The 23,247-nt window shown below is 47.0% G+C and overlaps 2 protein-coding genes across 3 annotated transcripts in view; both read left to right on the top strand.

The window, feature by feature from the left end:
- Positions 1-14: 14 nt before the first annotated feature.
- Positions 15-16,429, top strand: RLN3 (relaxin 3). Of its 2 annotated transcripts, XR_004694090.2 has the most exons (3): positions 15-438; positions 6,484-6,585; positions 15,103-15,228. XR_004694090.2 is itself a non-coding variant. In XM_035141119.2 (2 exons), the coding sequence occupies exons 1-2, from the start codon at positions 10,416-10,418 to the stop codon at positions 15,357-15,359; spliced, it is 417 nt and encodes a 138-aa protein (XP_034997010.1). In that variant the 5' UTR covers positions 10,247-10,415; the 3' UTR covers positions 15,360-16,429. The 2 variants fall into 2 exon arrangements, 1 of the variants encoding a protein (XP_034997010.1); XM_035141119.2 differs by lacking the exons at positions 15-438; positions 6,484-6,585 and adding an exon at positions 10,247-10,575 and having other exon boundaries at positions 15,103-16,429.
- A 4,289-nt stretch (positions 16,430-20,718) lies between these two features.
- Positions 20,719-23,247, top strand: part of IL27RA (interleukin 27 receptor subunit alpha) — a 34,127-nt gene continuing 31,598 nt past the window's right edge. Inside the window, exon 1 of the mRNA XM_035097250.2 lies at positions 20,719-21,284. The gene's annotated coding sequence lies outside the window, so the exon portion shown is untranslated. The remainder of the gene's footprint in view (positions 21,285-23,247) is intronic.

Here is a 23,247-nt window from a genome sequence, read left to right as displayed (position 1 = left end):
GTGTCGAAGGCTCATTGGGCTGTGTTGCTGTCAGTCACTCTTTGGCGCTTCCTCCTCTCCGTTGGTTCTAAAGCCGCGCCCCTCACCGGATACTTCACCCTTTTATTGGCCAGTCAGGCATTCCGCAACACGGATTTGATTAGAGGCCTGCCTGTCTAGTGGAAAGGGCGAGCCTAATGGGCGGCTGTAACAAATTGGGAGTTGGCAACTTCCTACTGGCCGAAGGCCTTGTCAGTAAACTGTCGCGTCCGTTAACACTATGACACCTTAGACAGGTTGGGACGCATGCGCAACTTGCGGCATGCTGGGAATTGTAGTTCATAATTGACAGGAGAGCCTGGTTTAAAGGCAAGTAGGTGGCGCACGTGCTCGTCGCTTCACTGTGTTGCGCACGACCTGTGTCAGAAGCAGCTCTGCAATATGGATATGCCTGCGATAGTAAGTGTGTGTTACCTTACCATAAAACAGAAAGGACCGTTTGCTCCAGCTCAATGGAAACATAGATTAAAATATTGTTGGAGCAAAAAATATTAACTTCACGTACACGCCCATGGCGGTGTGATGTGGAGGTGGCAGATAAAGGTAAAGGACCCAGTGTGCGGCAACTGAAAAAGGCAAACTCCAAGCTAGCGATTGTTAAGGAAAGAAACTGAAAAATAAAACTCTCAGTATCATAATGCCATTTAGAGTACTGTACTGTGTACAGTCCTGGTCTCCTCACCTCAGAAAGGATATTTTGTAATTGGAAAAGATTCAGAAAAGTGCCACCGCAATGATCAAGGGATGGAACAACTCCCCTATGAAGAAAGGTTGCAGAGTTTGGCACTTTTTAGTTTAGAGAAAAGGCAAGTTAGAGGCAGTGTGATAGGGTTGCCATATTTCGAAAAGTGAAAATCTGGACACAAATGTTGGAGGAAGTGTTTTCCCTCTCTCATACCCCTAATGGAAAGTGAGAATGCTTAGAGATGAAATTGTAAGTGAGCACAATATGGGATACAGCACAATGTCTGTATATAATGACATAAATTATAGGCCGATGTTTATGCACATGTGTGCACAAACAGTTGTACTTTATAGAATCTCTAAGGATCAGTCACAGGGTTTTGTTTTTTTTTATCTTCAAACTTAGCACTAAGGGTAAAATGCAACATCTCTTCCCACCCCAGCTTTGGAGTGAGGTGGGGGTGGCAATGTTGCCTTTTACAGTGGTACCACTGGATACGTGCCTGATCCGTTCCGGGGTGCCATTCGCACCCGAAAAGTACATATCCAGAGCGGCAATAGAGCGCTTCTGCGCACATGCAAAGTGCGCAGAATGTTTCTGCGCATGCGCGCGCGGCGAAACCCAGAAGTTAACACTTCCAGGTCCGCCGAGTACTTAACATGAAAGTACGCAACCCACAGCGTATGCAACCCGAGGTATGACTATACTCTTAAAGAGCAGGCAGTGGGTTGATCTCAGTGCTGTGGTGCTTAGGGCTAAGATCATTCTGCCTGCTGTTTGGAGAGGAATTGTAAAGATAAAGCAAAATGCTATGTCTCCCAATTGGATTGGGAGATGAAGTTGCATGGCTGACAATTCAGTTCCTGGGGCCTAAGCAATCCAAATTTCAGTTTATGCACTTGATAGGACAGTTACTGGTAGATCTCTGGGTGATTTGCAGTAGATCCCAGTTGTTTAGTAACTGTCATTAAATACCCTGGCCATCATTTTGCATGAAACTATTCCACGCTTGATCTGGAAGCTGCAGTCATTACAGATTGCAGCAGCATGATTGTTGACAGAAGTGAGGCATTGTCAGCATATAACACCCGTGCTCAGAGATCTGCACTGGTTTGCTCCTGGGTCAACATCAAGGAGTTATAGTTAGCATATAAAGCCCTTGACAACTTGGAACCAGTTTACCCACGAGATTGACTTACCCCACATGTGCCCATTCGACTGGTTTGATAGCACTACTACAAATTAGTACTACAAATGCCACACAATACCTGTTCCATATTTGTCAGAACTTTAGTGTGACGGCACTTTGGAACTCCCTGCCCATTGAGGTGCCTTCAATGTCCTCTTCGGTGTCTGCTAAAAACATTCTTGGAAAGGAGGTGATTTTAATTTGTTTTAGTAATTTAACTTTTGTATGTTTTAAAGTTGAGTCATAACTTTTCTAGATTCTACTGTTTTATTTTTTTGTAAGCTGCTTTGAAGTCATTGTTTTATAGTCAGCAAATTTATGAAATAAATTTTTAAAAAATGAATTTGGAGTTTCAAGTGCAGAGAGGATCTATATACAGTATGGGACAGAGATCAAAATTGCACCAGTTAATTGCAGCTGCAAGTCTATTTTTTAAATCTCAGAAGCGTGTTTTGGGACATCATAGCAGGGTTTTAGCTTTGTTTCCTACCACCTATTGTTTCCCCACCCCCACCCCAACCCACGCTTCCGTTTTTCCTGTACATGCATAGACTCCCTCCTCTCACATCTGGTGGGTGGGTTGTTCTCTGGGGTGGGCTCAGATGTGGGTGTGTTTAAAGGTCATGTACCACAAAGTGGTAGGATAGAAACTTGAGACTTCCGTTTAGGTTAACAAAATGAACGAAAAGAGCTGAAAAATAATGTCCCTAACCTGAAGTGAGCAAGAGGGAGCATGTGTATACAGGCAACTCCCCATTTGCACAGGGATTGCGCTCCAGGTAATTGCGTGCATGGGTGAAATTGCACATAATTGAAAAATCCTGCAAACACCCTATTCCCGCCCCTTTTTGCTCCCTCTCCCAACCAAGTAGGAACTCCAAAAATGTCTCTTGGAGAAGTTAAAAGAGTACTTGGGAAAGAGACTCCCTGAAAGAATAAAGATCAAGGATGTATGATTCCTCAGTACTGGAGTCAAAGCTGTTATGTTGGACTGGAGGAAGACTATGATGAACTTTTATCAATAATAGTATTCAGAGAACCTCTTTTAAACTTTTTGTGTAGAAGGACAACGAACTTGAGATGCCCAGAATTGAGTATTGGAAAAAAAGATTGTCTAGCAGAAGGAGGAACTGTTGGACACCATCCTGGAGCGAACATTTCAAATATTTTGAAGAAATATTGTATATACAACTGACAAACTGATAGTTGGAAGTCCTTTTTATTTGTATTTCCCCCCCCTTTCCCTTGTCTATTTTTCTTTTATTTTCTCATTCCTTTATTATTATTCCATTTTTGTTGTTATTTCTTTTCCTTTTCTGCTCTGCTCTTGCTTCTGTTTTGATTTATTTTCTGTTGCTGCTGCTGCTGCTGTCCTCTACTTTGTGTTAAGGAGGGAATTGCATGCAGATGAAGGTGATGGATGGCTGGAGAAGGACCCTGTGTGAGAGGATGAGAAGGGGAGATCTCCTAGGGTGGGAGGCCATGGGAAGAAAGGAAAACTCTCAGGTGAGAGCCGGGAGAGCTCACCTTTTCTGTCTTGAACAAATGTTAAGATATACCTATGAGAGGACTTTTCATCTTCCTTTCAATTTTTGTCTAGTTTCTTTTTTATTGTATTATGAAAAGTCTTAATAAAATTTCATTAAAGAACAATGTCTCTCGCTTGCCGAGGTGTTAGTGTGTGTGTGTGGAATTGCTCCTTTGTTTGAAATGTTGCATTTATCATGCAGCCGAGGGCAAACTCGCCATTCAGCCTTGGGGCAAAGTTTATCTCAGTCACAGAAGGCTCGGATGGTGGCATTTGCCAGCGGCCGGGAGGCGGTGGATTTCTTATCGCAGGGCAGAGAAGTAAGGTCTCTTATCTTCAGCAGGCCGAAAGGACAGTATTCTGGGAGATAAGGAAAGTTCAATGATGCTCTGGCTGCCAGCGCAGCATGAAAAGAAGTCTTACGCAGCAGGGAGTTGTGGTGGCTCTGCGGACTTCTCAGCTATGCGAGGGCAGCATAGGGGGAGGCGAGGAGATCTCACCCGGATGTACAATCCAACTAGAGGTCCCTTGTTTGCAGAGGGTGGTCCTCTATTTTAAAGTGCTGTCGGAGGACGTTCCCCTATCTAGGACAATATCATCTACAAAGCAACTGGCAATAGCTCTCCAAGGTTTCAGGAAGTGAATCTTTCCCAGGTCTTCTTGGGGAATCTGCATGCAAAGCAAGTGTTCTACTATGGAACTTGGCCCTCCCCTTTAATGTGGGATTATAAAGGTAAAGGGACCCCTGACCATTAGGTCCAGTCGTGACCGACTCTGGGGTTGCGCGCTCATCTCGCATTATTGGCCGAGGGAGCCGGCGTATAGCTTCCAGGTCATGTGGCCAGCATGACAAAGCCGCTTCTGGCAAACCAGAGCAGCACATGGAAACGTCGTTTACCTTCCCGCTGTAGCGGTTCCTATTTATCTACTTGCATTTTGACGTGCTTTCGAACTGCTAGGTTGGCAGGAGCTGGGACCGAGCAACGGGAGCTCACCCTGTCGCAGGGATTCAAACCGCCAACCTTCTGATCAGCAAGCCCTAGGCTCAGTGGTTTAACCCACAGCGCCACCTGGGTCCCTTAATGTGGGATTATATTAAGGATTATTGCCTATAAATGTAAGGAAACAGTTGCACAAGGGTCCGAATGGACCACAGTACCAATGCCTCTGGGGTCTCTCAAGGAGGTATTCATAACACGGGGACAAAGTTCAAGCATGTGAATCCCCACCTCCACATCCTTGGTTCAGACCAAGGACGAGGTTTACCCAGGGCTTTTTTTTCAGCCAGAACCCGACATGCACACCATTGCCATTACTGTATAAGAGAACAAAAGAGGTGTTCGTGGAAGTGTTTTCTAGGAAAATAACGCCGAGTTTACCTACTTGTTTACCTACTTATTTCTGCCAAACATAGAGTTAAACTGTTTATTTGTCTGGTCTACCAGGTAGACCCTTTAAACATGAAATACAGTGGTACCTTGGGTTACAAACACCTCGGGTTACAAACACTTTGGGTTACAGGCTCCGCTAACCCGGAAGTAGTACCTCGGGTTAAGGGCTGGTAGAATTTTTATTCCAGGTCAATGTTAGCTGTCCCTGTACTGAAGAACCAGAGATTCTCGGTGGAAATTATGATCTAGGCCAGGGGTTGTCGACCTGGTCCCTACCGCCCACTAGTGGGCATTTCAATATTCTAGGTGGGCGGTAGGGGTTCTACGGCAGAAGCTGAACCCCCCTTCCATCAAGCACTGGTGGGTGGTAAGAAAATTTTACCATCAAGAAAGATAAATTAGTGGGCAGTAGATATAAAAAGGTTGACTACCCCTGATCTACAGGGACCCAGGTGGCGCTGTGGTTAAACCACTGAGCCTAGGGCTTGCTGATCAGAAGGTCGGTGGTTCGAATTCCTGTGACGGGGTGAGCTCCCGTTGCTCGGTCCCAGCTCCTGCCAACCTAGCAGTTTGAAAGCAGGTCAAAATGCAAGTAGATAAATAGGAACCGCTACAGCGGGAAGGTAAACGGCGTTTCCATGTGCTGCTCTGGTTTGCCAGAAGCGGCTTTGTCATGCTGGCCACATGACCAGGAAGCTGTACGCCGGCTCCCTCGGCCAATAATGCGAGATGAGCGCACAACCCCAGAGTCGGTCACGACTGGACCTAATGGTCAGGGGTCCCTTTACCTTTACCTTTACCCCTGATCTACACCCATATTGAACTGAACTTTCTACTCACCTGCTTCTCTAAGAAGGTGTTGTAGCGGCAATGGGAGAGTCGAATGAAGCTGCTGGAATTTCAGAGAGCTGCTCTTTTGTCAGCATCCCCAGTGGTTATGACATTTTTGTTGTTCCATTTTTCCTTTGCTGGCAAAAAATTTCCTTTACATGTGCAGAATTTTACATTGCTAAGCAGAAAGAGATTAAACTTTAAGCTGTTGCTTTCACAAAGTAATAAGAATAGATTTAAACTGTTATCTTCTATCATTGACTTGCTCCAAATTACGCACCGTTGAGAGAGAAAAATTAGAAGCACCAACATGAGAGATCATCAAAGCCCTTCAAAAGCAATCATCATAATTTGTATAGCTTTTAATGGTTCATAATATCTTTGCAACAGACACTACTTCTTGTAGCAGTAGCTTAATGTTGCTCATTATAAAATGATGAAGCCAACCCAAATAACCATATCATTTCATTTTAAAATTGCTTTTGTGTGTGTGTGTGTGTGTGTGTGTGTGTGTGCGAGAGAGAGAGAGAGAGAGAGAGAGAGAATTATATCTAGAAATAGAGCGGAATTCAATTTTATCTTGATTTTGATTCACACTTCTTGAATCTCTGTGTAAAATGAAGCAGAGCTATCCTTTGAAATTTGCACTTTCCCAAAAGTTGTGATGCAATTCTCCAACCAATGTATACAAAAATGCATATATTAGGGGAAACTATGCATAAAATACTTATATTTGTGAAATTTACAGACAATAATTAGGGGAACTTTGCACTAAAAAGATTTTGAATTTTAATGAGATTTTTATTTTTTTAAATCACAGATTGCGGTGAAAATGTGGCGAACTAAATTTTACTGAAAAAATGAGAGAAACTGATATTGACAGATAAATCCATCCTTGCTTGTATCCAGCTATGTGGCTACTGTGAGTATTATTAATGTTGGATACAACCCTCTGTTTCAAAATTCTGGATGTTCTGCTCTTCCATATCCTGGGTATGCTGGATCCTTATTACTGAATATTTTTTATTATATTATTTTACTGGTTTCTGTCTTGTAACACTTGTTTTTTCTACTGTCTTACTAGGCAGGGTAAAACAAAGTTGCTGCATGCATAAAACAAGGTGCAATTGCACAAGGGGACTTCCCCCCTTTTCTCTGCACCCCCTAAATCTGCTCTGGAGGGCTAGGGAAACCCCAAAGGAGGTTTAGGGGGCATGTGGTTTGTGGGTGAAGGAAGAAGAGTTGAGAACGTCCCAACAGGCAAGCAGACCTCATTTAGCTCTATGTTGGATTCCACCCATTGCTTTTTATGCTGTACTTTTTGTATGCTGCTTGGAGATTTTAAAATATTAAGCAGATGAGAAATCTTTTAAAATAAATTATCCCGCAGTCTTTAAAGTTTCAGCTGTGAGTGTATATGACGGCTTTTAAATGTTTACAGTGTGGTTCTATTTTTAATAGCTTCATTTTAGCTATTTGAAGTTTGCCACGCTGGACCAGCGCCGGAGCAAGCCGATCGGGCGCCTGGGGCTGCGCACGTCCCCTGTACCCAGGGGTGGAGCCAACCACCCACCGGGGGAGGGGGCCAGCCACCCACTGGGTGGGGCAAACCGGGGTAGGACGCTCTGTGGGGCCTCCGAGGAGTCAGCTTGCCTCCTCCCACTTAGCCACCCTACAGCTGAGGGGGAGGCGGCGGGCAGACCGTTTGGGGCAGCACGGAGCCCGTGGGCACTCAAGCCACCACGTCACTCCCAGGAGAGATGTGTGGCTCGGGCGTGCTGCAGGCCTCGCGGTGAGTGCCGCCCGGCATTTTGTCACCCCCCTCAGTGGTGACACCCGGGGGGGCCGCCCCCACCACACACCCCTTCCTCCGCCCCTGCACTGGACTTCATTGCGAGGAAGGCTAGGACAGAAATGTAAAGTATTAAAGATTGGGTTGTTGTATCCAATCAAGTCCTACTTGGAGTAAACCCAGTGAAATGAGTAGACATGACTTATTCCTTTACAGTGGTACCTCTGTTTACGAACACAATTGGTTCCGGAGGTCTGTTCATAAACTGAAGCGTTCATAAACTGAAGCGAACTTTCCCATTGAAAGTAATGGAAAGTGGATTAATCCGTTCCAGACGGGTCCGCGGAGTACTCAGCCTGAAGTGTACTTAACCCGAAGCGAACTTTCCCATTGAAAGTAATGGAAAGTGGATTAATCTGTTCCAGACAGGTCCGCGGAGTACTCAGCCTGAAGCGTACTTAACCCGAAGCATGGGTGTAATTGGTTCCGGAAGTCTGTTAATAAACTGAAGTGTTCATAAACTGAAGTGAACTTTCCTATTGAAAGTAATGGAAAGTGAATTAATCCGTTCCAGATGGGTCCGCGGCGTTCGTAAACCGAGGTGTTCATAAACCGAGGTGTTCATAAACCGAGGTTCCACTGTAATTTTAATTGGTCTGCTCTGAGCAGGACTTAGTTAGCTACAACCCAATAATGCTAATATACAATCTGGTATCAACTACAACAAAAAGTAAGTCGAGCCCTGCCCGATCACCTAGTCTAGCATTCTGTTCCCACAGTGCTAACCAGATACCCAAAGTCCAAAATTTGCTATGCAGATTAAAAACCTGGGAAGAGTTGTGTACAACACTTGTAACTCATTGGATAAAACATAGTTATGAATGCAACAGGCAGACAGGGGAGATGCACCAGGAAGATGCAATGGGAAACTTAGATGGCTTTGTGGCCTGATCCAAGAGGACTGTTCTTAGTATCTGAGCATGTTCAGGTAGTAAAAGCATGAAAAATCCTGGGGGAGTCCCCCTCCTAAAGATCCTTTTATCCATTCTGATTTATTTAGAGTTGAACTGGCTACAGAAGTAGTGTGCTCTCCAGATGTTGGACTCCAGGTTCCACCGGCCCCAGCCAGCATGGCTGACGGTCAGGGATGATGAGAGTTGTAGTCCAACAGAAGAGAGCCCTAGAGATCTAAGGGTCTGGCTAGCTTTTCGTCAAGAGAGATGCTCCCAAAGATATAGGAGTCCTGAGTTGTAAAAAGCTTTCTAAGTCAAAACCAGCACTTTGAACTGAGCTCAGATGCATACAGGCAACTCCCATATATTGAACAGAATTGGTGTTATGTGATCTGTAAACCTTGAACCTGACAGACAGCCATGTTTAGTACTAACTGAAGCTTTTGGTCCATTTTCAAAGGCAGCCCACATAAACTACATTGCAAGTAGCCCAGTCTTGAAAAGCATAGATTACGGTAGCCAAGTTATCCCTGCCCAGATAGTGTCGTTGTTGCGCCACCAGCTAAACTGGTAGAAGGCACTCCATGCCAACTGTGCCTCGAGTTACAGCAGTGGATCCAGTTTATTATCCCTCATCCAGTCCATTATTATGACCAAGCACTGATTCAGCATTTCTACTGCACCACCTAGAGAAGATGGAAAGGAGAAATAGCACTGGGTGCTGTCGGCATGCCGATGACAATGCCCTCAAGAACTCTGTATGACTCCATTCAGTGGTTTCACATAGACATTCAACCACTTGTTTCACGGACCACATTGGACCAAAAACAAAAGCCAGTGAACTATATCCCAAACATGTTTATTCGGCTCACTTAAGGGTGATTTAAAACTTTGTACCATAATAACATTAAGTCAGTCTGCATGAACCTTGTCAAGACTTGGCTAATGCGTTGCCAAAAGTTAGCAATGTAAGAGCTTAAGAACCAGCTTCCTGGATCAGGCCCCAAAGGCTCATGTGGCCCATCACCCCCTTCTCATAGTGCCCAGCCAGGTGCCGCTGGGAAGCCTGCAAACACGGCAGAAGCAGAACAGCACCCTCCCCTTTGGCAGCATTTAGAGGCTACATTCCCACAGGGAAAGCAGAACACAGCCAACATGGGTAGGAGCCGTGGTGGACCGTATGAACAAACAACATCTCAAAGCCCATGCTGTGGCCAAATTCAGATTTCTTTACAAATACATGTAACTTATTTTTGTTTCATTATCATTGCCTCTCGTCCCCTGATCCAGACGTTCTACTATTTCTGTATGGTTTCGACAAAGTTTCTTTGTGTTGTTACGATTTATTTGCCTTTTTTACGAATTACCCGACCCATCATACCCGTAGGAAGATCGTGATTACTTCTTTCCCCTGACTCCTCTTGTTTGGCCTCCCCAGCTATTTGTTTCCTGCAAATTCTCCTGTATCTGTATCCATGTTTTAAAATACACAAAAGTTAAAACAGTAAACCGAGGGAGTGGGGGGGGGGGAGAGAGAGAGAGACAGACCCGTGCAGTGTGAATAAGTTATTTCTGTCCTGAATCTTCCAACTTTCAACTTCATGGGATGGTCTTGAGTTCAAGCATTATTGGGGGGGGACGATGACGACAACAACACCTTCTCCACTTCCTCTGCACCATGCAGTGCCTCCGTCAATGTGCAGCTCCAAAAGGCCAGGTAAACACTGAACACAATTCCACACTTACCATGCCGATAACACATAAAAGGTTATCTCTGACTAGCTAGCGTTGTCTATAGCAGTCCTCCCCCCCCCCTGAAAAAAACCCGTGCCCAGCGTCCAATAAAGGTCTACATCCCTCCCTGATGATAATTGGGTAGATAACCTTGAAGGACACCCTCCCTCACCCATGATGGTATAAAGAGGGGCAAGGCACATTGAGAGCAGGCAGGCAGATAGGAATTGCACAACCCCCAGCATCTCTCGACTGTCCTGCCCGAGTCCAGCCATGCCCAAGATCTTCCTGGCTCTGGTACTCGGGGTGCTGCTGTCTGAGTTGAGGCTGCCAAGTGAGGCCAGGACACCACCTTACGGTGTCAAACTGTGTGGCAGGGAGTTCATCCGCGCAGTCATCTTCACTTGTGGAGGATCTCGCTGGAGACGGGCAGGTGGGTGCTTGGAGAGCTGGGGACTGTTGACGGGGGGAGGAGGAGGAGGAGGAACGAGGCCTCGTCTAGCCAGGACCAGTCTTAACATTGGGCAAGAGTGACGCAGCTGGTTTTCAGAGGTCCAGCAAATCGTTAGTCATTTGATTTTATTGTTATAGTTTTTCAAAGGGACACGGGTGGCGTTGTGGTCTAAACCACGGAGCCCCTTGGGCTTGCTGATCAGAAGGTCGGCGGTTCGAATCCCCATGACAGGGTGAGCTCCCGTTGCTCTGTCCCAGCTCCTGCCAACCTAGCAGTTCGAAAGCACACCAGTGCAAGTAGATAAATAGGTACCGCTGTGGCGGGAAGGTAAACGGCATTTCCGTGCACTCTGGTTTCCCTTTGTGCCAGAAGCGGTTTAGTCATGCTGGCCACATGACTCAGAAAGCTGCCTGCAGACAAACACCAGCTCCCTCAGCCTGAAAGTGAGATGAGCGCCACACCCCATAGTCGCCTTTGACTGGACATAACCATCCAGGGGTCCTTTACCTTTACCTTTTTTGCCTTTTACTGCCAGAGAGTGAGGAAAGGGACTCGGGTGACAAAATAACTTGGCTACCATGCAGTTTGCCTGGAGGCACCATTTGTTTATTTATTTTATTGCATTCATCTCCTGCTTTTTCCTCCAATGATCTCAGTGTGGCATACGCAGCTCTCCTCAATTAATGCCCACAACACTGTGAGGTAGATCGTGAGGTAGGTTAGGCTGAGAGGCAATGACTAGCCCAAAGTAACCCCAATTAGCATCATGGCCAAGTGCGGATTTGAACCCTGGTCTCCCAGGTCCTAGTCCAATGGTCTAACCACTACACCACACTAGCCAAAGGCAGGTCCTGGTTGGGGACCCCTGGCTCAAGGCTGTGGGTGGTGATGAGCTGTGCACAGCCCTAGCACAGGTGCTACAGATGAGATTCTGATAAACTAGACTCCAGCTTTCCGTGGAATTTGCCCTTCTAATTATGCTCAGAAATGATCTTCCGTAAATTATGACATTAAATACGTGCGTGCATGAATGTCCAATACATATTTTACATTTGGCACCAGTATTTGATATCCAACGGTTTTTCAGTAGCAGTAGTACATGCTTTATATGCCCCATAAGATATCGAGCGACCGAATAATTTGGCCACAATAAGGAAATTTTGTCCATGGCATGATTATTTTCCACCTAGTCATTTTGACACCGGCATTCTATTTGCAAAATTTAACAATTCCAAAATACAGATGCGCTTTCACTTTCACAAGATTGAATATCCTGCCTTCGGCTGTATTTGAGGGTCGATTTCAAAAAATTCTACTGGAAAAACTGTTACCGTACTTTTCTGTGTATAAGACTAGGGTTGTTGTTTTTTTACTAAAAAATAGTGTTAAAAGGGGGGGTAGTCTTATACACGGGGCCAATCTCCCCCCCTTTTCTTAATTTTGAGTCCCCCAAAATAGGGGGTGTCTTATACACAGGGGTGTGTTATACACAGAAAAATATGGTATGTCCCTGTGGAAATGGCAGTATCGAGTCAGTGGCTCATGTGCTTCTGGCTTGCACTCTTTATGAAGATTTGAGGAGTGAGGTTATTACCCCTCTATTATTGTCCATGCTGGGTCGCTCAGCCATTGCCACTGTGTCCTTTCTTTTAGCACAGGCACGTCCAACAGGTAGATCGAGATCTACCGGTAGATCACTGGACGTCTGTGGTAGATCACTGGTAGACCACTGGCTCCCCCTAAAGAAGCTCAACAACTTTGACTCCCCTAAAAAACTCAACATTTTTGCCCTTCACCCCAAAGAAATGGGGCCTTCCTTCTCCCTAAAAAAAAGCCCTACAACTTTGACCTGAACCCCTAAAAAATGGGCCTTTCTCCTTCCTAAAAATTTTGACCTGAACCTCCACAAAGGGGGTAGATCTCTGCCAGTTTTTAACTCTGTGAGTAGATCACAGTCTCTTGGGAGTTGGCCACCCCTGTTTTATCAGATCAAGATGACCAGGTGACAGCAAAAACTGCAAGGTGTGGAGTGGAGTGGGGGCACTTTGAATAAGATATATTATTTGATTATTGATGTAAACCCCCCAAATGTATTTTCTCTAGTTAAGTGTTTACCTCTATCTTCAGTACATTTTATTTTATTTTATTGCTATGGCTAGTGGCTGATGCAAATAAGGATTCTTCTGATTCTGATTCTGCTTTATATGATGGCTGACTTGTATTAGCATAAAGTTTTTACTAATGTCATTCATTCATTCAGCCACTCAGAAAGCATCCTCTTGAACAGGTGAAAAAAAGAGAACAGTCAACTTTAAATCATTACTGCCAATTCATTTATTTGCTTACCATATTTATAGGCATCTTTTTTAAGATGAATGTCCCCCAAGCTCCCTTGTTGGTGGTGGCTTATTCTGAAATTTGAACTCTAGCTGAAAATTGAGAGTTACATTGCAAAGTTTGAAAATTTGCCAGAATTGGAATTTGCTGAATGTTTTGCTTCAGCTCTGCTGTCCCCAATCCATCCCTTTCTTTCATATAATATATTGGTTTGTTAACAGCGGCATTGCCAGGTCCTTAAACAACTGCAATAATTAGTAATTGATAAGGAACTCAAGAAGGGGAAATGAGGAAGTCCGAAATATTTGGATTAGAAATGGGAGAATATGATAGTGTTTTATGCCTTTTTATTTTTAATTTGGGTCTTTTTTCTTTCCTTCACATTCCTTTATACAATGAATAAGAATGATTTAAGAATAAGGTTATGAAATGTGATATAAGATGTAACTTTATGATATTTAGATGAGATTTGGAAATGGTAAGAGTGAATTATAAACAAGGATTGTAAGAAGGGGAAGTGAAGATGTTGGAAGAAGTGAGAGGGGATATACATTGTCTTTTTTGCATTTTGTATTTTTGTATCTTTTAAAAAAAAATCTTTATCTTTTGTTTTTCTTTTTCTTTTTTTCTCTACGTAAAATTCAATAAAAATTATTTAATAAAAAAAAATTAAACAACTATGGAATTTGTCCCCACAGGAGGCAGCGATGTCTCCCAACCGGGATGACATTAAAAGAAGCTTAGACAAATTCTGGAGGTTAAGGCTATCTGTGGCTACTAACCTTGATGGAAATGTTCTCAGAGGCAGCATGTTTCAAATGCCAGTTGCTGGGAATCGCAAGAGGGCAGAGTGCTGTTGCAGAGTGTGATGGAGGGCTTCCCTTAGGCATCTGGCTGACAATTGTGAGAACAGGATGGTGGACTAGGCTATCCTGATCCAGCAGGCTCTTCTTATTTTTTGGTGGGACATGGGTGGCGCTGCGGTCTAAACCATTGAGCCTGTTGGACTTGCTGTTTGGAAGGTTAGCGGTTCGAATCCCCACGACGGGGTGAGCTCCCGTTGCTCTGTCCCAGCTCCTGGCAACCTAGCAGTTTGAAAGCACACCAGTGCAAGTAGATAAATAGGTACTGCCAGTGCTTCCCCCCCCAAAAAAAATGTTTAGGGGTACTCTCATTTTGACTCAAGAAAACCAGCATTTTATAGTTCAAATCGGGGGAAATAAATACAGTAAATGGATAAAAGTACAAAGATTCACAAAATGTTTAGGGGTATGCGTACCCCTGCGTACCCCCAGAAAAAAGCAGCGCTGTGGGTTAAACCACAGAGTCTAGGGCTTGCTGATCAGAAGGTCGGCGGTTCGAATCCCTGCAACGGGGTGAGCTCCCGTTGTTCGGTCCCAGCTCCTGCCCACCTAGCAGTTCAAAAGCACATCAAAGTGCAAGTAGATAAATAGGGACCGCTCCGGCCGGAAGGTAAACGGCGTTTCCGTGCGCTGCTCTGATTCGCCAGAAGCAGCTTTGTCATGCTGGCCACATGACCCGGAAGCTGTCTGCAGACAAATGCCAGCTCCCTCGGCCTATAGAGCGAGATGAGCGCCGCAACCTCAGAGTCGGACACGACTGGACCTGATGGTCAGGGGCTCCTTTACCTTTACCTTTACTGCTGTGGCAGAAAGATAAATAGTGTTTCTGTGCACTCTGGCTTCTGTCCTGGTGTCCTGTTACACCAGAAGCAGTTTAGTCATGCTGGTCACATGACCTGGAAAGCTGTCTGTGGACAAACGGCGGCTCCCTCGGCCTGAAAGCGAGATGAGTGCCGCAACCCCATAGTCGCCTTTGACTGGACTTAACCGTCCAGGGGTCCTTTACCTTTTTTACCTCTTATGTTCTTATGACTCAAGGTACAGGTCCATACCATGACACAAATTTGCATCATATTTGCTTACAGATGCAAATTTAGGCTGACTTTCGGAAGGAAAGCTGCTAAAAGTGCAAAAAAAAAAGAGAAGAGGGGTGAATGAGGATCAGGCCCCTCCCCCAGGTCACCGTCTAAAAAAATACCCCTGGTAGCGATGGCATGATTTTGAACGCTGATCTCTCTTTCTGTTTCCTGAGCCACATGCATTGTGCCTGCTCCTCCCAATTTCCCATATTGGCTTCTTGTTGCAGGAAATGTCGGTGCCCTCCCCGGAGGAGATTCTGCAGAAGCCTTTGCTGCAACTTCCTCATCCAATGAATGGGTCCCGATCCATGCCCCGCCGAAAGATCCGTCTGACTATTACGGGAGCTGGCATGGCCAGCAGAGCCACAGTCCCTCGGAAGAAACCTGGGGCTTTGACCGTGGAGCCCGAGATGTTATGGCGGGACTGAGCAACGCCTGCTGCAAGTGGGGCTGTAGCAAGAGTGAAATCAGCTCCCTGTGCTAAAGGGCATCGTGTGAGGTTGAGTGTGTGGGTGGGTGTTTGACAAAAAGGGAATTGAAATATTCAAATATTTGTACACTTGAAGCTCAGGCTATCAAACACAAAAATGTGCACACAGCTGGCCATAAATATCTCTATTAAAGCTCCACCGTTTTCACCAAGCTAGGAAAATGTGCCTAAGAATTATAATTCCCACCATCCTATGAGACAAGGTCTAAATCATTGAGCCTCTTGGGCTTGCCAATCAGAAGGTCGGTGGTTCGAATCCCTGCAACGGGGTCAGATCCCATTCCTCTGTCCCAGCTTCTGCCAACCTAGCAGTTCGAAAGCACACCGTTGCAAGTAGATAAATAGGTACCGCTGTGGCGGGAAGGTAAACGGCGTTTCCGTGCACTCTGGATTCTGTCACCGTGTTCCATTGCACCAGAAGCTGTTTAGTCATCCTGGCCACATGACCCAGAAAGCTGTCTGTGGACAAACACCAGCTCCCTCAGCCTGAAAGCGAGATGAGCGCTGCAACCCCATAATCGCCTTTGAGTGGACTTAACCGTCCAGGGGTCCTTTACCTTTACCTACCCCACATTGCCAGACAGCTCTCCTGTGAGTGGCTCCCAATACAATTTGAGTGGGATTTAGTGATTCTGGCAAGTCCCAAACAATTGACCAATTCCCACTCTGCCATTACTTCCCTTCTGTTGCTCCTCTCCTACAGCTGCTTTTGATAAACCTGAAGTTTGTTTTCCTACAGCCATTACTGCAATGGGAAACCAAATGTACCTGCAGCCACAGTAGAACAAGGAGCCCCCTCCCAAGTGGTGCAGAGAAATGCTCACGCGAGGAATGTGTCATGCCCTGGTCTCTTGACGGTGTGTGTGTGTGTGTGTGTGTGTGTCTGATGTGTGTGTGTCCGTCACACGTTTTATCTTACGAATGTGCAGCTGAGTTTTGATTTGAGCAAGATGGCATTGCAAGCAACAGTCTCTGCCCTGCTGCTGCTGCTGCTTCTCTGTTCATCAGTTCCTTCTGCCTGGAGAAATACAGTGTTTGTTCTCTTTAAGATTGCACATTACGTGAAAGCTGAAATAAAAAGCTGAAATGAAACAAAACAGAGAAATGAACTTTGTTGACATGGTGGGTAACAAGAAGGTCCTTCAAGGTGGATTGAAGAAGAAGAAGAAGAAGAAGAAGAAGAAAGAAGAAGAAGAAGAAGAAGAAGAAGAAGAAGAAGATAATCCTGATGACATAAGCAGGCCTAAAATTAGAAATGCCACAGCAAGTTTGCCTAAAGTATGTTTGGTGCCATCAAAGCTAAATGGCCTCCACTAAGCCAATGGCCTCCACTACGCAGAATGGGCAGGAGGGCCCTCAAACACAGGAAGGCCAGCTTACCACCACTGTGACATATATCACAACCCAAAGAGCCCCCCCCCCACAATTAAATCCAGAATCTAAAATGACCAAGCTGCTCCTCTCTCCGCCCTACAAGAAGTGCCCGGAGAATTTTGAGTAGATTCTGAATAGTTTTGATAAGACCAACAGAATCTCTCAAGGTGGTCCTTGCATCTGCACATAAAATAGTCCAGCCTGTCCAAAGTTTCATTAAATCCCTGGGTATGCAGGCAAAGTTGAAATTGACATTCCTCGTTCAATTGGGCTAAGCAAAGAGGAACGACTCTTGGGGGGTCTAACCAACTGAAATGGTGTATGCCAGAAGTTTTCAACCTTTTTGAGTCCACGGCTCCTTTGACCAAGTACCTTCTTTCTGCACCCCTGTGGGGCTCAGGAGCCCAGTTGGGTCACCCCTTGCCTGCAGAGCTGGAAGCCTCTCACCCTTTTCCAAACACCCTCCCTTGTGGAGTTTTCCCTCCGCCTCCTCTCCCCTCTCCTTGGGAGTCATCCGAGCAGCCGCTGCTGCTGTCCCTGGTCTCTGAGCTGTCCCCCTGCCCCCCAAAGAGAGATGCCGCCTCACGTCACCCCACCCCTGGGCAGAGGATGCCCCCAGCCTTAGTGGCCCAACGGAGAATGGCCCAAAGGTCACTCTGCTCCCAGGCAGGCCTTGCACACAGCAAGCACAAGAAAGGCGCCTGCCTGGCCTCCCACTTGTATGTCCATTTTATTGGACAGATAGCAAAGGCTGACAGGCTGGCTGGCTGGCTGGGCTCCCTCGCCCGCTTCTTGCTTACTCCAAGGCCACCTCAGCTCCTAGCAACCAGCGTCTCCCAGCCAGCCCCAGAAGCACAATTCGCCTGCGGAGCTTATAGCCAGGGCTGCTGCAACAAACAGCTGTGCAAGCCTTTGGGAGGCAGAGAAACAAGAGGGCATCAGAGGAGGGAGGGAAGGAAAGAGGGACAGAGGTGAGTGTTGCCCATGGCACCCCCAGACCATCATTCAAAGCACCCCAGGGTGCCACAGCACACTGGTTGAAAACCACTGCTGTATGCAGACAACTGCTCTAAAAGCCAAACTTCTTCTTCACTGAGAAGTAGCATAACTGGGCAGGGAGCAGCAAAATAACCAACTGGGGAGTCACTTAAGACCTCCCACCCACCCACTGTTTTCCCTGCCTGTGGAAATCCATAGGCGTATTTTGTCTCTCAAGCATCTTGTGGAACTCTGCAGGTGAGAAAAGCTGCTCCATGGATGATTTGCAGAAGTGAGAAGGTGATGGAATGATCATCAGTGGGGGGAAATGGTTGATTTGCAATGGTGCAAACCCCCTTTCCCAATCCCCAGCACTTTCCCACTCCCCTCTCTACCCGACCTTCCCCACCTTGCTTTGTGGCAAAGCAATGAGATATTGGCCTTTGTTACATGTCTCTCTGTAGGTTAGATCCTACCTAGTCACCCACAAGGCCGTCCTGTGCAGATTTGATATTCCAGAAACCCCACCCAGTCTGCCTAAGTTACTGGCCCATCAAACTTCTGTGGTTACATCAGAGGTGAAGAAAAGTGAATCAGACACTCAGGTGACAGGAGTGACGTGTAATTAAATATGAAAAAGGGAGAGATTGACAGATCTAAACAATGGAGCACAGGCCATCATGACAAAGATCATTGGGTTTTTTAAAAAATTAAATAAGAAGCTTTATTATTATTATTGTCATTTTTCATACAGAATAGTTATTGACAAAAGCACATACGGTATGTCATAAGCGCATACAAAACGCTGTAAGGGTAATGAATTTAAAACATACAAATAGAAAAATAAAATGAGTATAAAGAGGGGAAGGGGAAACTGGGAGACAACTGAGAGTGCAATGCCATATATTATACATTTATCACATTTAAGAAGGAAAAGGTGAGTCAAATTAGTTCTCCGTTAAGCCTCTCCACACATGTGGAGCAGGCGGTTTAGGGGGCTGTGCGGATGAGTGAACACTGGAGAGAAACTTCTACCAAGTTGAATAAAAGTGGTCTATTTCTGATGAACCATTGTCTCCATTTGTGTGTCAGGTGTTCTGACAGTGCACCGTCCCATACTTTCGCTAGCCACTCCTCTTGGGAAGTAAGTACCGGTAGGTTGGAATTCCAATGGGAGCCACTGAAATTCTGGCTGCAGCAAGTAGCATAAACACAAGAGATTTGTGCACGATGGGTGAGTTGGTACCAGGCTCCAAGGTTAGGAGTGCCAGGGCTGGGGCTGGGGACAGTACCCAAGAGGTGATGGTGGAGATAGTTTCCAAAATTTGGCTCCAGAATCTCTGCACCTTGCAGCAATCCCACCACACATGGAGCAATGTTCCAATGTGACCACAACCATGCCAGCATAAATTAGAGTAACCTTTGCCAATTCTGGATAGGCGGAGTCAGAGCCGTAGCTAGGGGGTGGGGCAGTGCTGGATTTACATATAAGCTAAGCAAGCTAAGGGACCCAGGTGGCTCTGTGGGTTAAACCACTGAGCCTAGGGCTTGCTGATCAGAAGGTCGGCGGTTCGAATCCCTGTGATGGGGCGAGCTCCTGTTGCTTGGTCCCAGCTCCTGCCAACCTAGCAGTTCGAAAGCACATCAAAATGCAAGTAGATAAATAGGAACCGCTTTGGTGGGAAGGTAAACGGCGTTTCCATGTGCTGCTCTGGTTTGCCAGAAGCGGCTTTGTCATGCTGGCCACATGACCTGGAAGCTATACGCCGGCTCCCTCGGCCAATAATGCGAGATGAGCGCGCAACCCCAGAGTCGGTCACGACTGGACCTAATGGTCAGGGGTCCCTTTACCTTTAAGCAAGCTATAGCTTAGGGCCCCACTCTCTTGGGGTCCCCCCCAAAAAAATTATGAGTCTTTGTAAATTGTGTTTCTAAAGGAACTTTTGTTATTGCCAAATCCCAACGTGTTTGCATTATTGTTTGTTATGAATAAAAAGTTAGAGTTTAATAATTATTTCACTCTTAATATACTTAATTGTATTTCAGTTCAACAATTGCTTTGATAAAATACATATTTTGTTATGTGTGAATGGCTTTAGATACCTATTAGGTCCATAAATTACCATATACAGTATACCATAACATATATTCAACACAAAAAACAGCGGCAATTTGTTGTTGACAAAGGGCAGCTGGATATATAAAGGATGCCATTAAACAGGCATCCCCAAACTGCGGCCCTCCAGATGTTTTGGCCTACAACTCCCATGATCCCTAGCTAACAGGATCAGTGGTCGGGGAAGATGGGAATTGTAGTCCAAAACATCTGGAGGGCCGAAGTTTGGGGGTGCCTGCTTCAGTAGCTTAGGGTCTCATCAAACCTAAATCCGGCCCTGGGGTGGGGGCTAGCTGGGGGCTTTGCCCCAGGTGAAGCCTCCAGAGGGGCATCACTGAGGCTCCCAGCCTCCCTGTGTGTGTACGCAAATGCGCACGGGGTGTGTGCCAAACTGGGTCTTTTGACCTGGGTGAAATAAAGCCTAGTTTCACCCCGGGCGGATTGGAGCCCAATGCCATTTTCACACTGTGTGGCTTCTTGTATTCTTACAGAAATTGTATTTAGTGGGGGTTTAGACACCCCATTGCTTCCCATACTTTGTTCCTCAATCCGGACCCAGATCATTCTCCAATGAGAAGAGTCGTGGGGGTGGGGCCCGGGGGGCGCCGCCAGAGCAACCCCCACCCACTGGCGCCAGCCAGGCTTTGAGGGGCGCATTCATGGCGAACTGCGACACTTTGCAAGACTCGCAAAAATAGCGCTGAGCTCGCAGGACGCTTGAGCTGCTGCGTCCTTCTCAGTCCGGCTGCGCCCGGAGGGACGGTCCCCGCCCTCCGCCTACGCTATGCCTCTGCGCCTGGCTAAGGCTCCCTAACGTTTTACTACATTGCAGGGGGTTGGACTAGATGACTCTCGGTGTCCCTTCCAACTCTACAATTCTGTGATTCCCCCATAGCCCGCACACGTGCTGGGAGGAATGGGCGCCCAGCATGGGAAACGAGTGAGTTTGTCGACTCGTGTGAGTCACGATTTGGATGAGACACGATTTCCTCTTTACGGAATCCCCTTCCACTCCCTTCCTCCTCCGCTCTCAAAAAGCCAGGAAGGCCAAGGAAGGGAGGATTGTCGCCCCTTCCACCCAGCCACGGATTTCTCAGAAAGCGGAGGGAAGACGAGCCCCCATCGCCCCACGCCTGCGCTCCAAGAAGGAGCAGCTCGTCCGGGAACAGGCTTCGCGCGGCGCGGGGCGGAGCGTGATCGGGCTGCGGGAGGAGCGAGCGAGCGAGCGAGCGAGCAAGCGCCCCGACACTTAGTGCTCTGCCTTCGGGGAAAAAAAGCCCCGAACTCATTTCCTTCCTTCGCAAAGAGAAGAACCCGGCTAGGGGCTCGTCGCTCCTGAGTCCCGCTCCCGCCGGGGTCCCCGAGGGGCGCCTTGGAGAGCGCGCGGCTGGGAAGTCGCCGTCTGGCTGAGCGGGCGCTGGAGTTTCCTCCCGGCGCGCAAAGGATGTTGTGTAAGTAACGAGGCGAGCCGATTACTTTCTCCCCTCTGTCTCTCTGGGAGGATCCTGCTGCATGGTGGGTCCTCCTCGATCTTCTCTCTTGGCAGGTGGGGAGTGGGACTTTGGTTCCCCGCCTGGGCGGAGGGGAAAGATCATGCGGAGATGCGCGCGGGCGGCGGCGCGGCGGATTATTCCCAGAGGCAGGGCAAAGAGCAGCTGCATCATCGACAAGGCTTGAGCTCGGCAGGCTGCTTGCTCGTTGTCTGGGGCCGAAGCCAGGAAAGGCTCCACCACGACGTGGTTCCCGGCTCTCCTTTCATCCACTTCTCTCCCTTTCTTCAGTTTAACGTTGTGTACGCGCTATGCCTTTAAAGCGCATCTCGTCCCCTCCCGAAGAATTCTGGGCACTGTAGTTTAAGGGTTGCTGGGAATCGCAACCCTGCGAGGAGCAAACTACTGTGCCCAAAATTATTTGAGGGCAAGGATGCGCTTTGTGTGTGTGTGTGTGTGTGTGTGTGTGTGTGTGTGTGTGTGTGTGTGTGTTTAAAAAAGTCTCAGTATAGCGCTCAGACAGCCCTAGAAGCCTGCTTTCAAACCATGGGGTCCAGCTCAGCTGGGGAAAGTGGCAGTAAGGAAAGAGACCTGCTCGTGCTTCTTTTCAAGAATGCAGAACTACTGTACGCTATACGCTGGCAACCAGTTTTATGGGTCTGTCACTTTAAGAAAGTGGAGGGGACCGCCCTGGGTGGGTCAGGTTGATCTCCACCATACGTCCTAAAGGGGACTGGCAATAAGTTCCCATTTCTACAATCACCTTCACTTCCCCCAGGAATTTACTTCTGCTGCAGTAGCTCCTGGGTGAGCCAACTGTAGTTGTGTTTTAGGGGTGGGGGTTGCCTTAGTTAGGATCCCTATTGTCAGGGAACAATAACAGCAAGAATAAATACTGTGCACACATGGATGCACGGAGACCGATTGCTTCTGCCTGGCAGATGGGGAAACCAGGGGTCATAGTTTGTTTCTGCTTAACAAGCCAGGATTGCTAGTCAGGTTTTAAAAACCAAGGTTATTTGTTGCTTTTGAATTCTGACTTGTTAAAAGGTAAAGGGACCCCTGACCATTAGGTCCAGTCGTGACCGACTCTGGGGTTGCGGCGCTCATCTCGCTTTATTGGCCGAGGGAGCTGGCGTACAGCTTCCAGGTCATGTGGCCAGCATGACAAAGCCGCTTCTGGCGAACCAGAGCAGCACACGGAAACGCCATTTACCTTCCCGCTGCAGTGGTATCTATTTATCTATTTGCACTGATGTGCTTTCGAACTGCTAGGTTGGCAGGAGCTGGGACCGAGCAACGGAAGCTCACCCCGTCGCGGGGATTCGAACCGCCAACCTTCTGATCGGCAAGCCCTAGGCTCTGTGGTTTAACCCACAGCGGCACCCACGTCTGACTTGTTAGGAAGAAACAAACCCAGATCCCAGGTGCAGACATTGCACTAGGCTGGTTTGCCCATCTTCTCACACTGGGGGAGGAGCAAAGTAGAAACACAGAGTGGTTGATCAAGGTAGGCCTTATTGTTGCATGCAGACATGTCCAATGAGAGCATCTTTCAAAATGGCTCCATCTTCTGTTAGGGACACACAATTAGCGGCATGGGCTGTAGAAGCTGCAGACAAAATTAAACTCTGACCGTGCATTTGTTAAGCCTTATAGGGTCACTTTGTCCAGCAGCAGACAGAGGTACATAAGGGACCCATTCGTCTTTGTGGAGCAAGAAGTAAGAAAGGCGAGCCTTGGCGGCTTCTAGATATGATGGATGACTACCAGGGTCAGCCAAAATTTGTGGGCTCCTGGTTAAGGCAACAAAACCCTTACCATTCTTATGTGTAATGTTTCAACCATTGCCACTGCGAGAAAGGGATGTGGGTGACGCTGTGGTCTAAACCACTGAGCCTCTTAGGCTTGCTGATCAGAAGGT

Source organism: Zootoca vivipara, chromosome 16 (assembly GCF_963506605.1).
Source record: "Zootoca vivipara chromosome 16, rZooViv1.1, whole genome shotgun sequence".
Lineage (NCBI taxonomy): Eukaryota > Metazoa > Chordata > Lepidosauria > Squamata > Lacertidae > Zootoca > Zootoca vivipara.
Note: the sequence above shows the minus strand (reverse complement) of the source record. Positions and strands in the feature narration are given on the sequence as shown.

Coding starts and splice junctions, on each gene's coding strand:
- RLN3 (XM_035141119.2), top strand. CDS start 10,416: ATGCCCAAGATCTTCCTGGCTCTGGTACTCGGGGTGCTGCTGTCTGAG. Junction 10,576..15,102: donor ATCTCGCTGGAGACGGGCAG/GTGGGTGCTTGG, acceptor TTCTTGTTGCAG/GAAATGTCGGTGCCCTCCCC.